At 34.9% G+C, this 24,086-nt stretch overlaps 1 protein-coding gene across 3 annotated transcripts in view; it reads left to right on the top strand.

Moving 5' to 3' along the window:
- cfap221 (cilia and flagella associated protein 221) overlaps positions 1–23,623 on the top strand; it is a 67,990-nt gene extending 44,367 nt beyond the window's left edge. For 2 of the 3 annotated variants that reach the window (XM_039756903.1, XM_039756904.1), the window contains exons 16-26: positions 2,959–3,049; positions 3,238–3,371; positions 8,093–8,173; positions 10,354–10,461; positions 14,255–14,419; positions 16,758–16,913; positions 17,353–17,453; positions 19,541–19,636; positions 19,981–20,097; positions 21,465–21,530; positions 23,280–23,623. In XM_039756903.1, coding sequence (XP_039612837.1) covers positions 2,959–3,049; positions 3,238–3,371; positions 8,093–8,173; positions 10,354–10,461; positions 14,255–14,419; positions 16,758–16,913; positions 17,353–17,453; positions 19,541–19,636; positions 19,981–20,097; positions 21,465–21,530; positions 23,280–23,418 — 1,254 coding nt within the window. In that variant the 3' untranslated portion in view covers positions 23,419–23,623. The remainder of the gene's footprint in view (positions 1–2,958; positions 3,050–3,237; positions 3,372–8,092; positions 8,174–10,353; positions 10,462–14,254; positions 14,420–16,757; positions 16,914–17,352; positions 17,454–19,540; positions 19,637–19,980; positions 20,098–21,464; positions 21,531–23,279) is intronic. The other variant, XM_039756905.1, reaches the window with a different exon arrangement.
- Positions 23,624–24,086: the final 463 nt, after the last annotated feature.

Below are 24,086 nucleotides of genomic sequence, written 5' to 3'. Positions count from 1 at the left end.
TTGGCCAAACTCCACATTAATTTAACTTCTCATGTCTTCTTCCACTTTCTTGATGTTGCTTTTGGGTCTCATAGTGGCTGCAGATTTTTTATTGCAACCAACATCTTAGCTAGACGCTACTGTACTTTCTGATGTCTAGCCAGCCTGCTTAATTTGAATCTGTAAACTACCCCACAATTGCTTTAAAAAGCAAGTTAGTTGCAATGTACAAGTGTTGCTGTATATTATAACACAGATCCACCCCAAAAAGTAAGACTTTACACCTGCAACAGTTATGTGGAAACAATTTAAATAGAATCCAAGCCTAAAGTTCTGTCAACAAAATGTCCTACGTTTAACTTTCCTGAAAAAGAACAACAAAAAGAGGCACATTAAGTCAATGTAAGAAACTAGAAAATGAAAACTTAATTAAACTAGGAATTCGATTAAAGAAACAAATCAGCAACCCCATTTTAAATATACAATGCTACTAAATCACTACATCAAATTATTTATAGAAAATATTGTTGTTACAATGCACTCCGTATTATCTGTAGATGAATGTGAAACCTGAAGTAAAGTTTACCAGTTCAAGGCTAGAAATTACTTTAATAAATCAATTTTTATTATCTTTTAGATCTTTTCTTAACAAACAAAATCACATGAAGATTTACAAAGTAAACAGGAATACAATACTTGTCTTCTAACAATTATTTGATTATAGCTAATCTAACCTTTGGCTTTTTGTGAACCTTAATGAATATGCAAAGAACAAAGGATATCATATTAGATGAGAATAAATTTCACTTACTTCACATTATAAACCCTGCCACTGCAAAGCATTATTTCTAAAACAGCTCTACATGGATGGTTTTAATTCTCAATTAAGAAAATCTAATTTGATATGGGTTTTCTTTTAATTCATGTTTTAAAAATCATATACATTTCTGAGTAATAAAGTACACATTTCTGAAAGAAGTTGATGCAATGCAACCAGTATGAAACTATTACCTTATCACAATATTTTGACAAAAGAATAGTGCGTATCATTGTAAAAATGAATCCCATAAATTGAGACATTTAGAAAACTGCATGAGTAACTGCATTTGTTATCTCCATAATAAAATGTCATGATAAGAAATTTCTACAGAGGAAATATTTAATCTCAACAACATGTTTAACCTTTGTATTAATGTATATATTCTAATATGTTCTAAAGCCTGCTCAATCCAATTCAGGGTTTCAGGAGTCAAAGTCTGTGCTTATAGCATCAGATGCTGTAGCAGAAACCAACACCCACTGACAAAAACAGTCTGTCACAGAGCCCACTAATGCAAGCATCCACACAGAGCTAATTTAGAATCGCTAATTAACCTAACATAGAAGTCATAGGGATGCAAAAGAGAAAAACGGAGTAACTGATGAAAAACCCACCCAGACACAAAGGGAACGTATGAACTCCAGATAGCCCACAGTACTTGAAGCTAGGATGTGGAATTTGTGAGGCAGGAGCGCTAATCTTTGTGTCAGTTTTGCCCTCATATTCATATATAGAATGAAATTTTTACCTGAACAGCATTGAATTAAAGGAAGCTTATGTTAGTTTAATTAATTAAGTCAGTTTTGTTCCTTTGCTTCAATACAACTTCTACTTTAATATACATGTACTGCCAAATTAGTATGCATCTGAGTAACAATTTGCTGTAAAAGATGTTTGTGAGTTATTTATTAGTTTTGTATATTGTGACTGAATACCAGAGTGTTAAATCCTTCATCCAGAATTTAAGTATTTTCCTGTATTTTTTTTAGTTCAGAATTATCTTGTTCACCACTCTGTGAAGCATGTTCTCATTATAATCACTTTGAAAGCACTATACAAAATAATATTTGATAGGTTTTCATGGCATGATATGATTTGTCAAAGAGAAATTTTAAAAATAATAGTAGCATTATTCAAAGTTTTAAATTAAAATTAGATTAGATTAAATGTGGTGTTCAGTATTGTTCTTACTGTGGAGATATTTCTGTGATATATTATTGTATTAAAGCTCTCATAGTTTAACTTGTGCAGTCAAACTGGTAAGATATTATTTGGATATGCAATGTGTAAAGTTCTGTGATAGATATGGATACCAATTAAATACTGTAATAAAAGTAAGCATTGAAAACACATTATTTAGCAAAATAGACATGGGTTATTTCATAAAAATATTATTTTTGGCTTTGGTTTCTTGGTATAGAAAAACCTTAAGATTGTTATTGGCAGGATTACAACTAAGCAGATGAAGGTGGTGTTTTAGTTTTAATAAAACATTTTTAAAGGAAACCCCAGTTGCTTGCATACAGTTTTTTGACATTCACTTAATAATGAAACATTTTGTTAAGAAACTGCAAGAAGACATTTGCTTGTATACATTCATTTGACAATCACTTAATCTTTAATTTTTAGGACATGCATTTTTCACTTTGCTTGGTACTTTCATCTCTTTGCAAAAATTACAAAATTTACTGATGTTTCTTTTATGCAATCATATACTTTATCTACTAAGAAATTACCTGTTCATATTTATTCCATTCTTTTAAATGACTGGTTTTTAAGAATTTCCAAAATGACAGACTTGTCAGGCTTATTGTATGTCAGCTATACTTTCTTTTAAAGTAAGCATCAGTAAACTGATTACCTTTCCTTTTGCAATTACATATTTAAAAAGTAAGAGCAAAGTTCTTGGGTTAAAAGCATGCAGTATACCATATTGAATTTATTGCTAGTTATAAACAAATCACTGTTGGAATTAATTTTGCAGATTCATTTTATTGATAAAATACTACTGTAAAGCAAACATTCTGATATATTATTCACAATGAGAAATCTTATCACAAAATCATCATATACAATTAAGCATAACTGACTTAGAAATGGTGCATGTTGATAATTTTTAATTTTACATTAATTCAGTTATAAAATGTTCTTTGTTCCAGGTACTGATTAGAATCCGGCTGAGTAACAGACTTGAGACTTTAAAAGTACTAGTCCAGAGTATTAAACAAAGCATTAAAGCTGCAGAAGCAGGTATTTATAAAGAGTGTTATAATGAATATATAAAGAGAAAGTCTTCTATACTATTAAAGTTATAGAGTACATTATGTGACTTCATTCATTGTATAGGGTGGCATTGCATTGGATAATGAATTGTAGATCTTTAAAGTATACTATAAACACACAACTTGTAAATTTTTCTTCCCACATTTTATTTTTAGATAATACTTTGGGCAGTTATGAACCATTGGTGATTGACAACAGATTAAAATCATCTATGAGGATGCCCTGCATTGACAAACTGCTCCCTTTTACCCTTCCCACCTATTCACCCACAGATCAGACAGATGAACTTGTAAGTAACTAATAAATAAAACTGAATTTTGAATCAGAATCAGAATACTTTATTAACCCAAAAGGAAGTTACTTATGTTACATCTGCACAGATAGACAAAGGCCCAAGTAACATGAAGAGCAAATATAAAATAAGCATATACAGTAAATTAGAATATACATAAATATCAAAATAAACTACAATAAATCCTCATTCACTATGCTGTACAGGTATGCTGTGAATTAAATGTAATAGATACTATACATCTGAGTCTCTTAGTTCACTAAACAGAATAGCACACTGAGCAGGAGGTATCTCACATAATAAAACTGCGCATATAAATGAAATGATGCATATTTTGAGAACAAAAAAAATAAAAGTTATTCATATGAGAAGTAACAGATGAGTTATTGCACATCTACAGTGGAATGCAAAAGTTTGGGCAACCTTGTTAATAGTCATTATTTTCCTGTATAAATCGTTGGTTGTTACGATAAAAAATGTCAGTTAAATATATCATATAGGAGACACACACAGTGATATTTGAGAAGTGAAATGAAGTTTATTGGATTTACAGAAAGTGTGCAATAATTGTTCAGACAAAATCAGGCAGGTGCATAAATTTGGGCACCACAAAAAAGAAATGAAATCAATATTTAGTAGATCCGCCTTTTGCAGAAATTACAGCCTCTAAACGCTTCCTGTAGGTTCCAATGAGAGTCTGGATTGTGGTTGAAGGTATTTTGGACCATTCCTCTTTACAAAACATCTCTAGTTCATTCAGGTTTGATGGCTTACGAGCATGGACAGCTCTCTTTAACTCACACCACAGATTTTCAATTATATTCAGGTCTGGGGACTGTGATGGCCATTCCAGAACGTTGTACTTGTTCCTCTGCATGAATGCCTTAGTGGATTTTGAGCAGTGTTTCGGGTCATTGTCTTGTTGAAAGATCCAGCCCCGGCGCAGCTTAAGCTTTGTCACTGATTCCTGGACATTGGTCTCCAGAATCTGCTGATACTGAGTGGAATCCATGCGTCCCTCAACTTTGACAAGATTCCCAGTCCCTGCACTGGCCACACAGCCCCACAGCATGATGGAACCACCACCATATTTTACTGAAGGAGCAGGTGTTTTTCTTGGAATGCTGTGTTCTTTTTCCTAAATGCATAACGCCCCTTGTTATGCTCAAATAACTCAATTTTAGTTTCATCAGTCCACAGCACCTTATTACTGCCCAGAGGGGACTGGGCGGTCTCTTGGTCTGAAATCCCTAGAGATTTTTTTTTTTTTCTCCAGCTTTTGGAGTTTTTTTTTATTTTTTCTGTCCACCCTGGCCATCGGACCTTACTTATTCTATGTTAATTAATGTTGACTTATGTTTATTTTTTATTGTGTCTTCTATTTTTCTATTCATTTTGTAAAGCACTTTGAGCTACATTTTTTTGTATGAATATGTACTATATAAATAAATGTTGATTGATTGATTGATTCCAAAATGAAGCTGGCTTGTCCAAATGTGCTTGAGCATACCTCAAGCGGCTCCGTTTGTGCTGTCGGCGGAGAAAAGGCTTCCTCTCGTATACAGCATCTCCTTGTGTAAAGTGCGCCGAATGGTTGAACGATGCACAGCGACTCCATCTGCTGCAAGATGATGGTGTAGGTCTTTGGTGCTGGTCTGTGGGTTGACTCTGACTGTTCTCACCATTCGTCGCTTCTGTCTATCCGAAATCTTTCTTGGTCTGCCACTTCGAGCCTTAACTTGAACTGAGCCTGTGGTCTTCCATTTCCTCAATATGTTCCTAACTGTGGAAACAGACAGCTTAAATCTCTTGGACAGCTTTCTGTATCCTTCCCCTAAACCATGATGGTGAACAATCTTTGTCTTCAGGTCATTTGAGAGTTGTTTTGTGACCCCCATGTTGCTACTCTTCAGAGAAAATTAAAGGAGGAGGGAAACTTACAATTGACCCCCTTAAATACTCTTTCTCATTATAGGATTCACCTGTCTATGTAGGTCAGGGGTCACTGAGCTTACCAAGCCAATTTGAGTTTCAATAATTCGTTCTAAAAGTTTTGGAATCAATAAAATGACAACGGTGCCCAAATTTCTGCACCTGCCTGATTGTTTGAACAATTATTGTACACTTTCTGTAAATCCAATAAACTTCATTTCACTTCTCAAATATCACTGTGTGTGTCTCCTATATGATATATTTAACTGACATTTTTTATCATAACAACCAACGATTTATACAGGAAAATAATGACTATTAACAAGGTTGCCCAAACTTTTGCATCCCACTGTAAGTAGTTAAAAAATGTTCTGGAAGATCCATTAAGGATAAGATAGAGGGATGAACTTATTGTGTGGGTGAGTGACCGGAAGAGGAGTTATATTTATATTTATATGTATATTTAAATATACATTTATAGTGTATATATTTATATTTTGTGTAAAGTTCACTTGAGCACTTTATGAAATATTCAAACCATGAGCACTTTGCCTACTTTTGTACTCTGACAGACTAAGAAGATTAAACTGCTTTTACTTTATTTATTAGTTTCAAGTGTTACATTAACAATAAAACATTAGTAAATGTATTCAGTGAGTTTATGAGCTTTTGAGCTCTGGCTGTTTGCTTTACATTTTTTAATTGTTTAAACATATTTACAAAAACTGTACCTCATTTTCTCAATGCCAGATGCATCTTAGCACCAATTCAAAAAAACAGTTTTCCATTTTCTCATAATGAATGGAGTCTTGTTCACTTATGCTTTGTTCAAAACCATTCATGCCCTCATCAAAAATACTGTCAATCAGCATTAAATAAATAAATTACATAAATAAATTAAATAAATAAATTAAATTAATTAAATAAATTACAGTAAATCAAGCATTGTGCTGTTGCATTTCACGAAGAGTCCAAAGAATTTCATCAGTATCACAGTAAATGTTGTGTTTGGCTATGGTCTGGGAGAAATTTCCAGGGGAATAATTAATCCAGGCTTGGCAGGAAATACAGAATCACTGTTTTCTTCATGTCATTTTCTTTAGGGGCATGGAGCTTGGGATCATAAGCTATCACCATGCCAAAAAAAAAACATCTATTGGGTTTTAAGAATGGAGAATATGGAAGGAGATGCACAGATATAAAATAGTGGTTTCTATCAAACTGAATTTCACCAGTTTGATTGTCCATATGTGATGATATTTACAATGGAGGACTCCCTGGTGGCTAATGGCTGAAGTTCTTTCCATGTCTACTCTTTTTCAAGTCAAACCCTGCCTCATTAAGAAAAATATATTTGTTATGATTCTGTACATTGGCCAGTTTTTGTATGCTTGTTAAAGCCTTTTTTAAAATTAATGGTTAATTCCCATTACAGATTTTTTAGGTGCTGAACCTGATAACAATTTTTATTATTGAAATCTATTTTCAGTCATTATTGTATTTCCTTGTTCCCTTTTATTTTGTGTCGATGTCATTATAATTCAGCGGACGTTACGTGAATGATGGTCATCAGCATGCTGGTATAAGAATCGGTGCATCAAATGCATCATGATCTGGGTTTGTGGATAATCAAACAAAAGTCTATCAAAAATGATTTTATGAAATTTTGCATAGACTATAGAAAAAAAACACCGTTGTTGATTTATTCTGTCCTTCATACATTAATGTAAAATTAAATCCTCCTTGTCAGACAGTCGACTCACTTGTTCACATGCCTTGTATAATACATAAGATGAAACCTTTCTTTTATTATTTAGTAAATAACAGTAATGAGTGGTTAAATGATAATTCATTGCAATGCCACACACAATTGTAACACAGGTCTTTTGTTATTTCAGAGTTCCTCACCACAGGTACACAGTATACGTGCTTCATTGCGATTTCTTTTTCATTACATTCAGTTGTTAATAGTCTTGCTCTGTTAATTCATTTAAATATGGTATTATCTTTAATAATTTGACTCTTAATCTCACCTTACTTAATTTTGCCCAAACCATTTCCACTATGGCAATCTATTGTTCTGGTGTTGTCTTTCAATTATGACTGTATTTACAATATATACAGGTAACATTAAAGAATGAGCACTAAAGTATACTGCATTTTACAGTTTGCACAGCTTACTGAACAGTTTACTATGTAAATTACTTCTGCAGTACAAAAGAGTATATACAGTCCTGCAGTATATTATTCGTTTTATTAATCAGATAATTAAACACGTTGAGCATATTGTAATGTTTGTGATGTATTATTGCACATCACACTCTTTAATGGCATTAAAACATAAAAAGAGAAACATTGGATTGTTTTTAAAGAAGTATACACATCTATTTGAAATTTATAAATTTGCACATTTAATATGATGTAACACTTAACAACATAAAGACAAAAGAACAAACATCTTTCTCCTAGCTCATCTGCTTAGTAGATTATAATTCTGTTCTCTGTAATCCATTTACTTTTTAAGAAAAAAGTAGAGTATGCACCTTAACAAAAAAGTACAAGATAATATATATTGGGAAAGATGTGTTGCACACATTTAAAATTTTAGAATAGGTCAAATGCCCAATTTAATAAAAATCTATCAGAGGTATGTGTGAATTTAAGTGCTTTTATTTCACATTATTGATATCATTTACTTAGCTTCTATGAAAATGTCTACAATGTTATAAAATGTTTGTTATGAATGTTAAAGTGATTGTCCTATGTTTTATACTTAAATGTTTTAGGCTCCCTATTCCCTTGGACCTGTACCAGTAAAGCCACCGGACATGAATTTTAAAGTGAATGTCCCATTCTTCAAGTTAAAGGTCTATAACTTTTGTGTTTTTCTTTCTGTACTGTGAAGTTGTATGTTTATACTCAAACAAGCCATTCTGTTTTTCTTAGAGAAATGTGTTATATAAATAATACTGAACAACATTTCATTATTATCAAGTATTACCCTCACAACCACACAAACAGAGACTATTTTTCAGAAGAGACCGAAAAAAAGAGAATGTAAAGCATCAAGTAATCTTTACCAGCACAGTTTATCTAAAATATCATGAGCTTTTTGCAAATTAACAGTGACAGGACTTTTTTTTAATTGGTGCCTTTATAAATGTAATTACGGTGGCGTAGTGGTAATGCTGCTGCCTCGCAGTTAGGAGACCCGGGTTCGCTTCCCGGGTCCTCCCTGCATGGAGTTTGCATGTTCTCTCCGTGTCTGTGTAGGTTTCCTCCCACAGTCGAAAGACATGCAGGTTAGGTGCATTGGCGATACTAAATTGTCCCTAGTGTGTGCTTGGTGTGTGGGTGTGTGTCTGCGTGTGTAGGCGCCCTACCCAGGGTTTGTTTCCTGCCTTGCGCCCTGTGTTGGCTGGGATTGGCTCCAGCAGACCCCCATTTAGATATTGTTAAAAAAAGAAAATTATGTTAAGAACAACAATTCAGTATTGGGGGCGGCACGGTGGCGCAGTGGTAGCGCTGCTGCCTCGCAGTTAGGAGACCCGGGTTCGCTTCCGGTCCTCCCTGCATGGAGTTTGCATGTCCTCCCCGTGTCTGCGTGGGTTTCCTCCGGGCGCTCTGGTTTCCTCCCACAATCCAAAGACATGCAGGTTAGGTGGATTGGCGATTCTAAATTGGCCCTAGTGTGTGCTTGGTGTGTGGGTGTGTTTGTGTGTGTCCTGCGGTGGGTTGGCACCCTGCCTCCCCCCTTGTGCCCTGTGTTGGCTGGGATTGGCTCCAGCAGACCCCCGTGACCCTGTATTCGGATTCAGCGGGTTAGAAAATGGATGGATGGAATTCAGTATTGGTAGACATTGGTAGAGCTTGGAAAAGATTTCATATTTGGAGTACCATGGAATCAGAAGAAATATTTGAGCTCAGAGATACTATAGCACAGTAAACATAACAAAGCGCAACATTACAGAGTTATTGCCATGTTTGAAGAATAGCTCCAAAGGCTGACAATGTCGGTTTTCAGTAATGGTTCGTGTTTTATTGACCTACTTGATGAGGTAGAAAAGAGCCAAAAAAAACTAAAAACATTTTTCACAATGTGTTTCAGTTAATGATCATCAGAGTGTCTTGTTGGTCTTGCTCATTTTATACAAGTTAAACAAGTTATCAGCTTCTGTACATTAACTACAGAGTTTCATAAATTAATCTTTGTCTGAGAAGTGTCAGGAAGGCATTGGTTGATAAATTTTTGTGGTGGTTTTTGTTATTTGTATTTCAGTGTTATTTTAGTAAGATCATTGACAGTACTTAATTACTGAGTTTTTATTATTTAATCTCTTGCTTTTTTGATTTTGTATTGTTGTCCAAGTTATTTAGTGGGTGCTACCTTTTTATGGTGTCAGAAGCAGCTTGTTGATAGAGAACATGAGATTACATTATAAAAGAAGGTAGCTTGCACAGTGAACTATTTGGACTTTGACTAGCCAAAGTAAAAACTTTCTTAGAGAGTAACAATTAACAATCAAAAGAAAAAGTGTTTAGGGTAAAGAAAATCTTGGTCTAAAGTTTGCTTAATGTGTCACTTTCATTCTAGTTCAGTCCAAATAATGCAGAAGAAATACAGATAGAAATTCCATTTACAAACTCTACTAATGTCCCTGACAACTCCAAAATAAACAGACTTTTGCAGTCCCTGCCACTGACAAAATATATATGTGTTCAGGAAGCTAGTCTAGGTGACAAAATACAAAACATCAATAAAAAACTAAAATGTATACATAGTGTGCAGCATAAAAATACAATATTTGAATTCTAATGATTGACTGTTCAGGGACTTTACAATTTGTGAGTAGAAGAAGTGAGAGTTGATTATTTTCTGGGGTGTTGGATTTTAGTTTTAAATAGTGTTAAGTAAGACATTTTCATTGCATTTTAATGAAACATATTTGATAAACAACGCTCTTTTTTCAATAAATTCAAACTATTGCATCAACAGGAGTGGATATATTTTAAAGTTTATTTAACTCTTTTTTATAAATATGTACAGGTTCCTCAATATTACCAGCTGATGGGGTATGAACCAGTGTCAGTGTTTGAGACGTCAACCAGTTACATCCCTGAAGCACTATCAAGAAATCTCAGATCAGGTGCTGAGGTAAGGTCACATTGAGCAGGCCAAAAAAGTGTTTTTTTTCAGTGAAAGCTGTGATTTGCAGCAAGTTCTGGGCTAAGCAGGCTCTAGACTACAAGGTGCTGCCATAATAAACAGACTTGAACCTCCAGAAAAAAGAGAGCATCACATTGGTAAAGACAAAGAGAGAACACTAGCAGTTAAAAACACCAGTATGGAAAGCCAGTAAGCCAGTCAATATGTGCAGGATGCCACAGAAGGACAACACGCAGAATCACGAGTACAGGGGAGACTAAGAAAGAATAATTAGGCATATGTGTATTATTTTCCCATAAGACACTGGAAGGCAAGTAAAATTATAGATGCTAGGGATGACTAATCCACTTCCCAGAGATAGGATGAGGTAATGCACAGGAAGCTAGAACACTTACAGCTTGACAGGCCATACATTCACCAGTGAATGGCTCAAGTCCATGTCAAAGATCATTGTCTGATTAGGCCAAGAGAATAACGATATTCACAAACAGACAAGAAGCAACTCTTAGCTTCCCAGATTACATACACTCCAAATTTTGGCTTCACCTTGAAATTGTACATATCAAAATAACAAAAATTGTCTACCTAAACATCATATAAGAATGAAGAAAACAAAACTCACAACTTTTTGTTTTCCCATGAGCATCTGTATATTCAGTCTTTTTATGACTCCAATTTTCTCTCCATAAAAGAATCACCAACAGCCAGAGTGTATTATAGCAGAATTATGCTGTCAAAGCAAAAGATCCCGAAGATCTGGAGAAGAGCAAATGTTGTGGCACTACTGAAACCTGAAAAAAACCCAGAAGATCCAAAAAGTTACCGCCCAATTTCACTGTTATGCATCTTAAATAAGGTATATAAAAGGATGATAGTGGCACGCATATCCCCAACCATCAAGGATCAAATGTCACCAGACCAAGCAGGCTTTCGCCCCGGTCAATCCTGATGTGGCTAAGTCTTGAACTTAACTCAATACATTGAAGATGGGTTTGAGCAGAAACTAATTACAGGGACAGTGTTTGTAGACCTTTCTGCTGCCTATGATACAGTGAACCACAGAGCACTTCTTTTGAAATTTGCTACAACCATACAAAACAGTCCATTGATTCTTATAATCAAGTCACTACTGGTCAACAGAAGGTTCTACATAGAAATGTATGGTAAAAAGAGTTGCCTGAGGAATCAGAAAAATTGACTTCCTCAAGGTTCAGTGCTGGCTCCTGTTCTGTTCAATATCTATACCAACGACCAGCCTGTGTTCACCAACATTAGGAAGTTCATTTATGCAGATGATCTCTGCTTAGCCTCCCAGTCTGTTTCCTTCCAAGATATCCAAAAGAGACTTACCAATGCCCTCAACAACGTCTCAGAGTATTACACTAAATGGTTCCTTAATGCTAACCCAGGGAAGACACAGGTCTATACCTTTCATCTTAACAATAGACAAGCAAACACAACTCTAGAGATCAGGAGAAATAACAAAGTACTGAAGAACATCAAACATCCTGTTTACTTAGGCATCACTCTGGACAGGACACTGTCTTTTAAAAAATTTTAAACTCAAAAAGAAGATATCCAGCAGGAATAGTCTCCTTAGCAAACTAACAAACGTATCCTGGGGAGCAGACCCTAAGACCCTGCAATCAATGGCCAAGGCACTCTGTTATTCAAAAGCGGAGTATTGCGCACCAGTGTGGGCTAAGTCAACCCATGCCAACAAGGTTGACCCTGAGCTAAATAATGCATGCCGAATCATCACTGTCACATTGTGCCTTCCTGCTTTATACAGGCTGGCCGGGATCGCACCTCCCCATATACAACGAGAAAGTAGTGTAAGAGTAGAAAGGTTCAAGCAACTGATGGACTCCAGACACCCACTTCACCATCACCAGGAGGTAAATCGTCAACTACCTTCTCATCAGAATTTCGCCACAGTGGAACCCCTTAATTAAAGCAGTCCACAAAACATAGGCTTGAGAGGTGGCGGGAGAATGACTGTAGCCCTCCTAATGAAGCTCTTCCTACACCTCAAGAGCATCTACCCAATGGAACATCCCTCTCTAGGAAAGACTGGGTCGTGCTTAACCGAGATATGTCAAAGGTGGGCAAAACAAGGGACAACCTATTTAGATGGGGCCTCACAACAAGCGCTGAATGTCCCTGTGGTGAGCCCACCCACACAATAGACCACATTCTCCATGAATGTTCCTGAGGCCCTACATGTACTGATGAAGATCTTAAGGATGCTAATGACACCGCTATTACCTGGATACAGCAGTGGCGTGATAATAGGCACATCAAAAATATCCTTTGTTACACAAAACCGCCTTTTTTACTTTTCAATTAAGCCTTCTTCACCTACTCTGATTTCTCCTTCTCATCATGCATGCCTAAGTGATACAGGTTTGTTGACTAAGAGATGACCATGACCCTGAAATAAAGCATACTCCTGACTTTTTAAATACATCTATATGATTAAAATTCAGGGAGATCTGGATACTGTGTGAGATTCTGTACACCTTTACCTGTTCATCTAATGTCAGTTCATTTAGTACTGGTTATTGCAGCTCTTACTGTAATAGTCAGTATTTAGTAATTTAAAATCAACTTTAATAAATTAGGATGCAAATGAAATGCATGATCTTTAACATGGAAAGAATGTCCTTCTTATCGTCCAAAATATTAAAATATTTTCAAATGCAGCGATTTTACTAATGTTAAATTTATGGCTCATACAAAATGCAGACAGGTTTTTTCAAATTCTGTATTGGTTTCTACTACATTGTTAGAGACCTTGAAAAATCAAGTATTTTTTGGATAAATGAAGAAAACAGGACTGATGGTCTTTATTGGGCCCACCTCACTCGCGCGCCAGCCTCGGGGCGCTCCTTACCTCCGTTTAGCTTGTGAACGAGAGAACTACTTAAAGGATTTAGATCTGTTTTTTTTTTTATAATTTGATTGAACATTCCATTTGATTTTACGACTTCCCTCATCTCGCTAAGAATCATAGTTCACTTGCAGGAGTGATATATTTCTGCTAATCTGAGACAGAGGCTACAGGCTGAGGGGAGGGGGAAGTGTGACATCAGGAGTAGGCAGCAGGGCAGGACCCTCCACACTGTCCTGTTTCATTACTATGTGGGCGGAGCCACAGGGGATGGCTAGTTATTAAAATAAGGGAAGATTCTTGAAAAATCTCATTTCCGATCACATTGTTTATATGCCTCTACTTCAAGAATTCTGAATTTTTTTGATACGCTGTAAAATGTAATAAGATGCATCCGCCTGCTGTTTATGTTTCCTGAAAGTGCACTTATTTAGATTCATTGCATTTGGGGCATGATATAGGTTTTATGATTTAGTCAAGTCAGAGCCAGATGAGCATACAAACATGCTTACCTAGTTCTGAATTAAAGCTAAATTCCTTGATCAGTTCTGAGATTACCTAAAAACTTCAAGATTAAAAGGGTCTTAAGAGTATTCATGTAAGAATCAAAATAATAAACAGTCCTTCTTACAATTATTGATACCATGGATGCCTTTCAAATATATTTTTTTCTTTCTACCTGGCAATTTTCTTTGTTGATTTTTAAATTTGCTAAATGAGTCAGTTTATTACTGTTGGATAATTAATGAAGAATATTTAATTTTTTAATTTTGTTTTCATTTTCATGCAACTAAGAAAGTATGAAACTGTATATAATTATCGCAAAGTGAATGTCTATATTTTGTAGCTTAAAAAGAGCATTTATCTCTGCAATTAATCTTTCTTTAGGAGGAGATAATGCCAGAGGTGATTACATCACAGTCTGTAGCACCTGAATACACTCTGGAGGAAGAGCAAGATCAAGCATCGAAACAGCAAACATCTGTAATCTTAACATTAACCCCTCCTGATGGTCTAATTCATCCCCCAGAACATGACCCACTTAGGATTTTTGTAAGTAAAAACATGTTTTTGTCACTTTAGAAAATATAAGACCCCATTTTCCCAGTTATAGAAGATAGGTTACAATTCTTTGAAGTAAGCAAGATAAGCCAATGTGTGCTGAATATAGTATAGAGGATCTTGAAGTATTTGTGCAATGTGTAATGTGATGCTGAATTACACCACACTTGTCTCTCTATTATAAAAAAAAATCCTGGAGAGAAACAGTAGGGCGACGAAACGTGATCTTATAAGATCACGGAAGACACTTAAACATGGGACTTTGTGCCAAGAGATTGACCCAGGACCGTCTTGCGATGACGTAGAACATGAGATTCTTGTAAGACATGCCCTACTTACAACCAAATAACAGCACGGGCAGAAACACACTCATTAACTTTTAACTGCTGATGATGTAGATTGCTTTGTCTGTGCTGAAATTCAAAACAGAGAAACCTATCCTAAATTATGGTACAAAGTCATTAAACACATGTCTCACTGACCTCATTAAAAAGATTCAGCACATTGGGACTAGAAAGATTCCAAATATTGTTTTTACAGAGGTTCTAAAATAAAAGTGAAACTAATGAAATAGCAACAATTCAAAGAAAAAAAATCTTAAAAGTGTGAATCTGGAAAAACAAAAACGGGTTGGCGAGCGAAGTGAGCAGGGGGCAAAGCCCCCTGGTATATGATATGAATAATTGAATTACATTGCCTATCTGAGATATTAATTGAGAGGTTCCTTTCCCATTATTGCATCATATCATCCAGCAGGATGATTTCTAAAATAATTTAATAAAGTCTTTTTATATCCTTCACGTTACTAAGACATATTCAAGTGTAGATATTAATACAATGTAAGGGAAACTGTAGATGTACAGATAAGATCAAAAAGCTTAAGCAGCCATGAGATGCTTAATAGTAAGGAAGGTTTTTGAGAGGGCCATTAACATTAATAGGTTTGCTTGGTCACCGGAATCTTTTTCCACAGCTTGGGATCAAGAAATGAGAAATAGTATCCATTTCTGAAGATAGGAGAGACCGTTAGGAGGCAGCCTGAAGCAGAATGGAGGCTGCCTGGTGGGATATACAGTATGCAGAGGCCACAGGCTAGGGGAAGGTAGAAAAGGAGCACACCAAATGAGTGCTAGTAGTGAAGCTAGTGAAACAAACATCTGCACTTGAATAAAAATTGCATAAGTAGGACTGGAGAGAGGTTTTTATTAGCAGCAAGGGTGAGAGAATTTGGATCACATGAGCCACTTTCAAATCTATAGGGAATTTCTGTTTAGAACTGAGAACCAAAAAAAGCAAGGGTAACAAGCAACAAAGCAGTTGAAGTGTAATGTAGTCACCTGGCAACCTAAGACTTATTAAGGGAATGTTCAGTGATTCAGATTGTAAGTCACAGGAGTGACATATTCTATGATTTGTAAATGTTTTATACAGAGCCTACATTTGCCATTTTGTATTTTCATTGTATTATTCTCAAATTAATTAAATGTTTAGGAAGTATTCTTTGCAATCTTAATGATAAGCAATGCTTACCTAGCTAAATTAAACAAAGACCAGATCAGTTGAAAACTCCTTACCTCTAGGGACATTTTCATGAAAAGAATTACTCATTGAGATTTTCTGTATTCAATATCTTACTGTACCTTGCTCAAACAAAATGTTGCTAACATGTTATTTGTCTTGCAGTAGTGCCATCTAGTGGTGGTTGAGTTAACACGCTGTATAAATTGCCTAATACAATGCCTAAGTTCAAGTTCATGCTTATTGTTAGGTGTATAATTTACAAAACAAACTTTCATTAAAGTAATCAGAAAATTTGCCAGAGACTTAAAATAAAGCAGTTGTCAAGATATGTGACTGTCTTTTTAGAAAAGAAACCTAGGCTTACATCCTGATTGCATATAACACGTAAATCTTTTGGATATTTTAAAGTGAATAACAACTGTGCAATGATACTGAGCAACTGGATAAAAAATAGATATGTATTTAAGCACAAAAATAAATAGTATAATCTGAAACCATTTATTTTTAAAAGATTTGTGCCCATTCTATTTGCAAAAGAATCAAAAATAAAATGAAAAAATTAAACATAGAAAATTGTTAACATTCTCTCTAGTGAGGTGCTTGGACACTATAGTTAATTTCAGAGTATACTGCAACAAGTAGAGCCATCTGTGGACAGACTTTCCAAAATGCTCCACGCAACCAAAACAGCTTGGATTCTGGGTAGCAGTACATCCAGCCATATTTAACAAGGAAATTCTCTCAAGGTCATTTTTTTTTTAATTACAAATTGATCTGAATAAATTAATTTGTTTATTGTCCTTTACAGAATCCTGCTCCTGGCTTGTTTTCATTTAAACAACCTCTTTCATTCTTGGAATCGGACACAGAGTTTCACCTCTGCCCACTACCACGATACACCATTACCAACTATGCTGGAGTTCCCAATGCGTATAGTACACAAAAGAAGTTTCTTGATCGAGAGGTGAAGTGTTGTCTGGAGCCTACATTTATATTATATATTTATATTATTTTGAAATAAAGAAGTAAACCACATATTAACTGTATGATATGCAACACTGTGGATACTTCCTCTTTTTGACGTAGGTAATGGTCAGTAGACTAATTAATTTAAATAGTGGCTGACACTGATTTTCTTTCAGGGCAAGAACATGATATATGCTTGGCTTGTTCATTTAGGCCAGAATTAATATTGAAATATTAGTGTTCTACAGTACTGCCTAAATGTTTAACCATGTATTTCTTTCAATGCATTGTTAAGCTTTAGTGTGTAGTTTCTGCAGAAGTTCATTAGATATTTTATTCTTACCATCTCATAGTTTATAGCTACTTAGATGGTATTGGAATGTATTTTTTTTTTAATTGATAAATATGAATCTTACAAAATGTCATTTTTATTTCAGGAAGTAATAGAGGGAGTAATGAACTGGAAGACTTTCTCACCAGCTGGAATTTCTACTTTGTCTGTAATACCATCCTTGGCAATCTCTTCAAATCCTAGAGGGTAACACTCCTGAAACTTTAAGCTTATTAGTGTGTACATACCATACTTTCTTCTTATAGTCACCATGTCCAGAATCCTATTCTAGCAACTGGTAATGGTATAATAAACAATCTGTATTTTCTACACTGCCTTTCATTACAGGTACTTTTAAAAAATGTTTAAAAAATCTTCACAGACCATTTTTTTAACACTCTTCCAATTGAATGGGACAGAAAGAGGGCCAGCTTTGAGGTACAACAACTTTACTGAAGTTACTGCAGCCTCTGGGTCCTCATTTTTTCCTGATGAGATCCAAATAGCAAAAGTAAAATTTTGAATGCCTACAAATGCTTACACCATTTTATTGTCAGACATTACCTGTTATATTAATCATATTTATATGCATTTCTTTGAATATGTTGCATTTTTCCAACAAGTCATTGCTGCCTATAAATTTACATTTGTAATCAAATTTAACCAGGCAAACTTTCTGAAAACATTAAAAATGTATTAATGTTACATTTCAGCTCAAAGTGATAGTACAAGGTGGAGAATATAAATTACAATCAATAATAAATAACTAATTTAATCTATATTAGTATAATTTTATTTAATTGAAAGGGTATTGCTAAATTGGCCCTTGTGTGTATCTGTGTGTGTGCATGTGCGCATGTGCAGTGAACTGGCCCCCTGTTGTGGCTCTGTACCTGCCTTGCACCCTATGATTGCAGGGATAGGCTCTGACTGTCCCACACCCCAGCCCTAGATACATGGGTTAAGAATAATTTTACTCACCCATTTCTAAGCCTGCTTAAGCCGATCCAGAATTTTAAGGGTCAGAGCCTAACTCTGCCCGATCGGCTCAGGAATCAACCTTGGAGATGGCTTTGGTGTGCCATCCACACTCAATCATAGGGACATACATCAACCTACTGTCAACGTAAAGCACAGATAGCAGATAAAATGAAATCCCCACTCTACATGCATACTTTTCTACTGGTATCATAGTGCATTTCAAACAGTAATTAAAGTCAAAACAATGATATGGAAAACCTGTATTATGCCTCACCGTGACTGTAACTTTTTGTTTAAAAAGTCAAACTGTCTATCTATCTATCTATCTATCTATCTATCTATCTATCTATCTATCTATCTATCTACGTCTGTCTGTCTGTCTAAAAACTAGACTGTCTATCTATCTAAAAACTAGACTAAAATTAATAGTTTATTCATTACCACAAAACCCAAAAAATATTTTAATGTTTGCCTGTAATATGTTTTAATTCATGGAGGTTCTGAACCTACAAATACAGTAACTGAGCAGACTGTCCACCTGCACATTCAATTGGAGGCATAACAGTTTGAGTATAATAGTATAAGACTTTATAAAGTACTGTATGTTTCACTGTAAACAAAGGAGCTCTAAACAGGGCTTTGACTATTCTGAAATAACATTTTCTAACCTGCTTAATAAAATTCAGGACGTGAGGGCTCAGCAGCATATTTTGCAGAGCAGGAAACAGCGCTACACAAGACTCCACTTCATCACAGAGCTCACTTATGCACACATACTGTATGTCACCAATTTAGAATTACCAGTTTACCTTACATCAGAAAAAAGCAGAGTACTGAGTGAAAAACCCATTGAGATACAGAGAGAATATGCAAACTCAAAACAGATGACAACTGGGTGTGGGATTTGAATCCGGGAAGGTGAATCCATGAGGCAGCAATGCTAACCACTGTGCCATCAAGTTGCCCATCTTCTGAAATGTATTTTAGGTGAATAGAATGTTCCATTTTAATAAAACATTGTTCAGTAAAGTTAAAGCACCAAAAGTATCCATAAGTAAATATTTATGAAATAATGAAAGAAAAAATCTGGGTCAGAGAATGTCATTAACTCTTGATATATAGTGCTACTAATTTAGATACAGTCCCACTGTATAAAAAAGAATATACGTTCACTTTAGCGACTTTATTGTTTATATAATGCATTTGAGACTATGCAGACATTCACTGACTTAAAAACTATTATGTTTTAGATTGACATCATTTTTTGTATTGTTGTGTAGTAAGAATGTCTAATTACAATTTTTTCTTTATAGATCTGATCCATTTAATGCAGATTTACTTCCAACTGATGTTCCTTTGCCTTTGAGTGGCTTACCAGATGACCTGAAAGACGATATCATGGAGGAGATGTATGGTGATATTCTACATTATAAAGTCTCTTAAATAATATGAGACTTTTCTGTTGATCTAAAAAGTAAAATAACTTATTTTCTAAGTAGTCACCCATCCCATGTTATATGGTCAAGACATCTTTAACAGAAATAAGATTGGTCTTTTAGAATATGTGTCTACAAGCAATAAACACATCTAAAGCTAAAGTTTGCACTGTTGGAAAAAATTCTAGGATTAAATTCTGTAATATTGCAATTTTAAAATATTATTGTGAATATAAGGCTTTTACACATTCATGACTGTTGGTTATCTATAGGATTAATTCTGTTACTGAATGTTCTTGTTTTCTTTGCTCACTAAGCAGATCTGAAAGTGAACGCTTATCTCTGACAGTAGAGATGATCAAAGCAGAATTTTCAAGTATTGAAAGTTTACTACCAGACGTGCAGGTTACAAGCATGCCGGTAAATGAGGAAAGGTAGGAGTTTCTAGATTTTTTTTCTCAAGAGTATAGAGAAATATGAAATATGGTACAGTGTGTGTGTGTCTGTGACTGTGAATTGCTTAAAATGGATATGTACAATGTTTTGTCATAACTGGGTTCTATGGACATTCCTTATTAACAATAAGTGTGAATAGTTAATAAGAGACATTACATAAACAAAAGCAAAAGTGCAAACCAATCTTATAGTTCAGTCATCTTTGTCTGAATACATATTGTATTCTGTCTTCTCTCCTCACACACTCTGTTACCACCTCTCCTGTCCACATTACCTCTCATTCATATCTCCCTGCTAAAGCTCACCAATTCAGTTTGTTGCACAGTGTAATAATTTAAGACGACTCATATGCCTTTGTTGTAGATTTCTTTTAAACCATCCTATAGACTGTGGAAGAGCTGGAAAGATAAGAAAACAACTTGTCACATGTTCAGAATTTTGCCTAAATTAAATAAGTATGCTACCAGCACTACTTTCTGGTGGTACTAGTGAATAGTTCTCCATTAAGCATTCATTCATCCATTTTCCAAGCCTGCTTGTCCTGAGCAGGGTTGTTAGGATCCTTTCTCAGTAAGCAATCAGGTGCAAGGGAGGAACAATCCCTGGACAGGAAGCCGGTCTATCGCAGGGTGAGCATATTCACACACAAACACACACTAGGGCCGATTTAGCAATGATAATTCATCTAACCTGCATGTCTTTGGACTGCGAGAGTGCTCCCATGCGGATATGGGAAGAACATGCAAACTCCATGCAAGGAGCACCAAAAACAGAAACCCCAGTTTCCATGTTGCAAGGCAGTAGCATTACCACTGCACCACCATGCCAATAATCATCAGATGCAAAAAATAGCAGATACCCATTACACTACAATTACATCACGCTGGCACTGTTTTCAGGGTGCCAGATGTAAATGTTTTAGACTCCCTTATCAAGCATCCCAAACAAAATCTTGAGTTTCTTCTCCATAATGAGGCTTTAGTCTCCTCCAGTTTCTTTCTTTAATATAAGGTGCTTCTCATCCTCAGAATTTCATTTTGTTACTTGAAACCTTCTCTGGCAACAAGCATGCTGTCACAATTATTAATTGGAAAACTGGTGCTACAACTGTATAGAATAACTTGAGGCTTTAGACTTGATTACTGCCCTCCACAAATCTGTTTCCTGCCTTGTGCCCATTTCTCCTGAGTTAGGCTTCAGCCCCCTGCAAACATGAATTGGAATAAACTGTTTAAAAATGAGTGACTGACTGAATGTGTTTACATGTTATTTGATGTCGTACTATACGTTAATTAAGTTCCTTTTAGTGTTGAAAGCAATAATAATCATCTTTTTTTCTTTTCAGTGATACAGATCTGCAAAGCAAAACACTATTAACAGCAATACTGTCAACTGCTGGTCCAGTATCAAGGCAAGTACTGCTACATTAAACTTTCAATAAGCAAGTTACTCTCCAGAACAATATGTACTCAATCTACCTTATTTGGATGATAAGATGTCAGGTTCTAAAATGTAATATACTATTTGTCAAGATGATTCCTGACTCTTCTTGAACTAGACTAGAATATCTAAGTGTAAGGACCATGAAGAAACAATGAATTATAACAATAAAAAGTCATTTGTACACAGAACAAAAATTTATACCAAAAATTAGAAGCATTTAGATAACTAAGAAATCTTAACAAAATAAGAATTAAATGATAAAAATTGATTATGGAGGACAATTAGGATTTATGAAAAATAAACCAACAGTTCAACTTGTAAAATTTATTAATGTGATGAACAATTAAAAGAGACACAGTTGCTTAGTGAGAAGTCCCCTTCTGCCATACCTCCAAGAGGTTTGAATCCAAGTCTGGTAACTGTTTTTGTGAGGTTTATACAATTTTTCGTTTTGCATAGATTTTTCTCTATATGTTAAGATTTTCATGCCACATTCCAAATGGGTGCACATTAGGATAATTGTCAACTTTAAATAGTGCCACACAATGGGCTGTCCCTGCAGAACTCCCCACACTTTCCATTTATGACTCAGAAGTACTATACACATTTCATTATAATAGTTAAAATTTATAGGCATCTAACATTCAATAAAAAATAAACTGAATAAAAAAAATATGGTATGTACTTAGAAATATACACGCATTCAAAGTTGTAATTTACAACATATGCATATTCATGTACAGTACCTATATATGTAACTGTGACTTTCCACATACAGAAAAATGCCAAGGATGCCACAAGCATGGAAAATGATGAGTTTATTAAATAGGAAACACAAGAAATGCTTACAAGGAGTACCATAAAGTAGCGAAGTAAACAAATAAACAATGCCCTTCTGCCACTTAGTACCTTCATAGGTCTGATAGGTTGGCATATCTACATGTTCACCTCATAAGTACCATTAAGAACATCCTTTGTGACCCCTTGTCTCTCTGTCTGTCTCTCGCCATACTTTCTTTCAAGCCTTTGGTGTTTTCGCTTCAAACTCTGTTCCTGACTCCAGGTGTGATCTGAATTGTGCCCTAAGACAGTCTTAAAATACTCTCCTTTTTAGGGTTCAAGTCAAGTCCAGAAGGCACAGTCCAGGGTCAGAGCAGAGCAGAGCATAGCAGAGAGCAGCACCTTGGCATAGTGGATATTGGTGCTCACAGCTGATATGCATTTGTTCAAATTCTGTCTTCAGAGCATTCCATTAGAGATATGATTGTTCCTCTTATATTTTTATGGATTTATTCATTGGTCTCTTACTTTTTCCCTCAATTCAAAAATTTGATCTTGGTTGATTGGTGAATTTAAATTTTCTTGGAGTGAGTGTTTTATGGCTGTAGCTAGGAACTGATACACCATCCAGTGCAGATTTATATGTGATGCCTAATACTTCCTAACTTGAATCTTAATTTGGACTAAGTGGCCCAGACAATAAAATGATATATTAAGTTTTTAATTTACAGTATCAAAATGTATCTTTTAAAAAACAATGCATAACTAACATTTGAGAGATGGTAGGCAATGTCTAAGCAAAATGTCGTTCATAGCACCACCCACCTGACTTTTCTGTATCTTTGAATTAAATATCAATTTAATTGGAGAGAATCATTAATAATAAATTAATAATAATTAAACTTGTGGTTATTTTTTGTTTTTATGATTTTTTCAGAGAATTAAAAGAACAACAGCTGGAGCAATATTTGCAAACTTTCACCAACAAGCTTGGAGCAAAAGTCGAGGCACGCACGAATCAGCTGAACCTGGTAGCCAAGTCTGATGGCAAAAATCTAATAATGGAACTCATTTAATTTATTATGTATGATGTATGATCATTTTTATTTGGCATTCAATCTTTGTGCTTAGAATAATGTATTGAATCAGTTCATTTAAATTACCACATGTAAATTTTAATTATTACATTTTTTTTAATGGTATGTTTTTTGTAGTATAGTTTATTGAAGTCTGTTCTAAATATTGGACAGTTTTATTTTTAATAAATAACTTTAAACACAACTAGAAGTTATTCTTTGTAGGTTTTATTAAGATGGCTCCTTTCAATTATAAGTATACTTTGGCAATGTAACTTTTGCTCTCATATTGTGAAGAACAAGTGATACAATTCTGAAGTTAGTTTTGACTACATACTACCCATCAGAGAAGACTTTTCAAGTTTACCTAAGCATATGTCGAATAATACTTCACATACATTAGCATATGTAACATATATTTGATCATGTCTTAAATTGTCTTGTGATGTAGTTTGATTAGCTTGCCTTTCCTTTACTTTCAAAAGAATGGAGGAATACTTTCACAGTGAGACAAAGTACTTCATTGGACCAAGGCTACAAAAATAAGAAGCCTTCAGAAGGGTGTGTAGTGAATTTGTCTCCTAATCTGAGTGCTGCCTATAATGCAAAAAAATAAAAACGATGATATTGCATTTTAAGTAACTGCCCATATGTTATCACAATGAGAC

This window comes from Polypterus senegalus, chromosome 6, assembly GCF_016835505.1.
Source record: "Polypterus senegalus isolate Bchr_013 chromosome 6, ASM1683550v1, whole genome shotgun sequence".
NCBI classification, from domain to species: domain Eukaryota; kingdom Metazoa; phylum Chordata; class Cladistia; order Polypteriformes; family Polypteridae; genus Polypterus; species Polypterus senegalus.
Note: the sequence above shows the minus strand (reverse complement) of the source record. Positions and strands in the feature narration are given on the sequence as shown.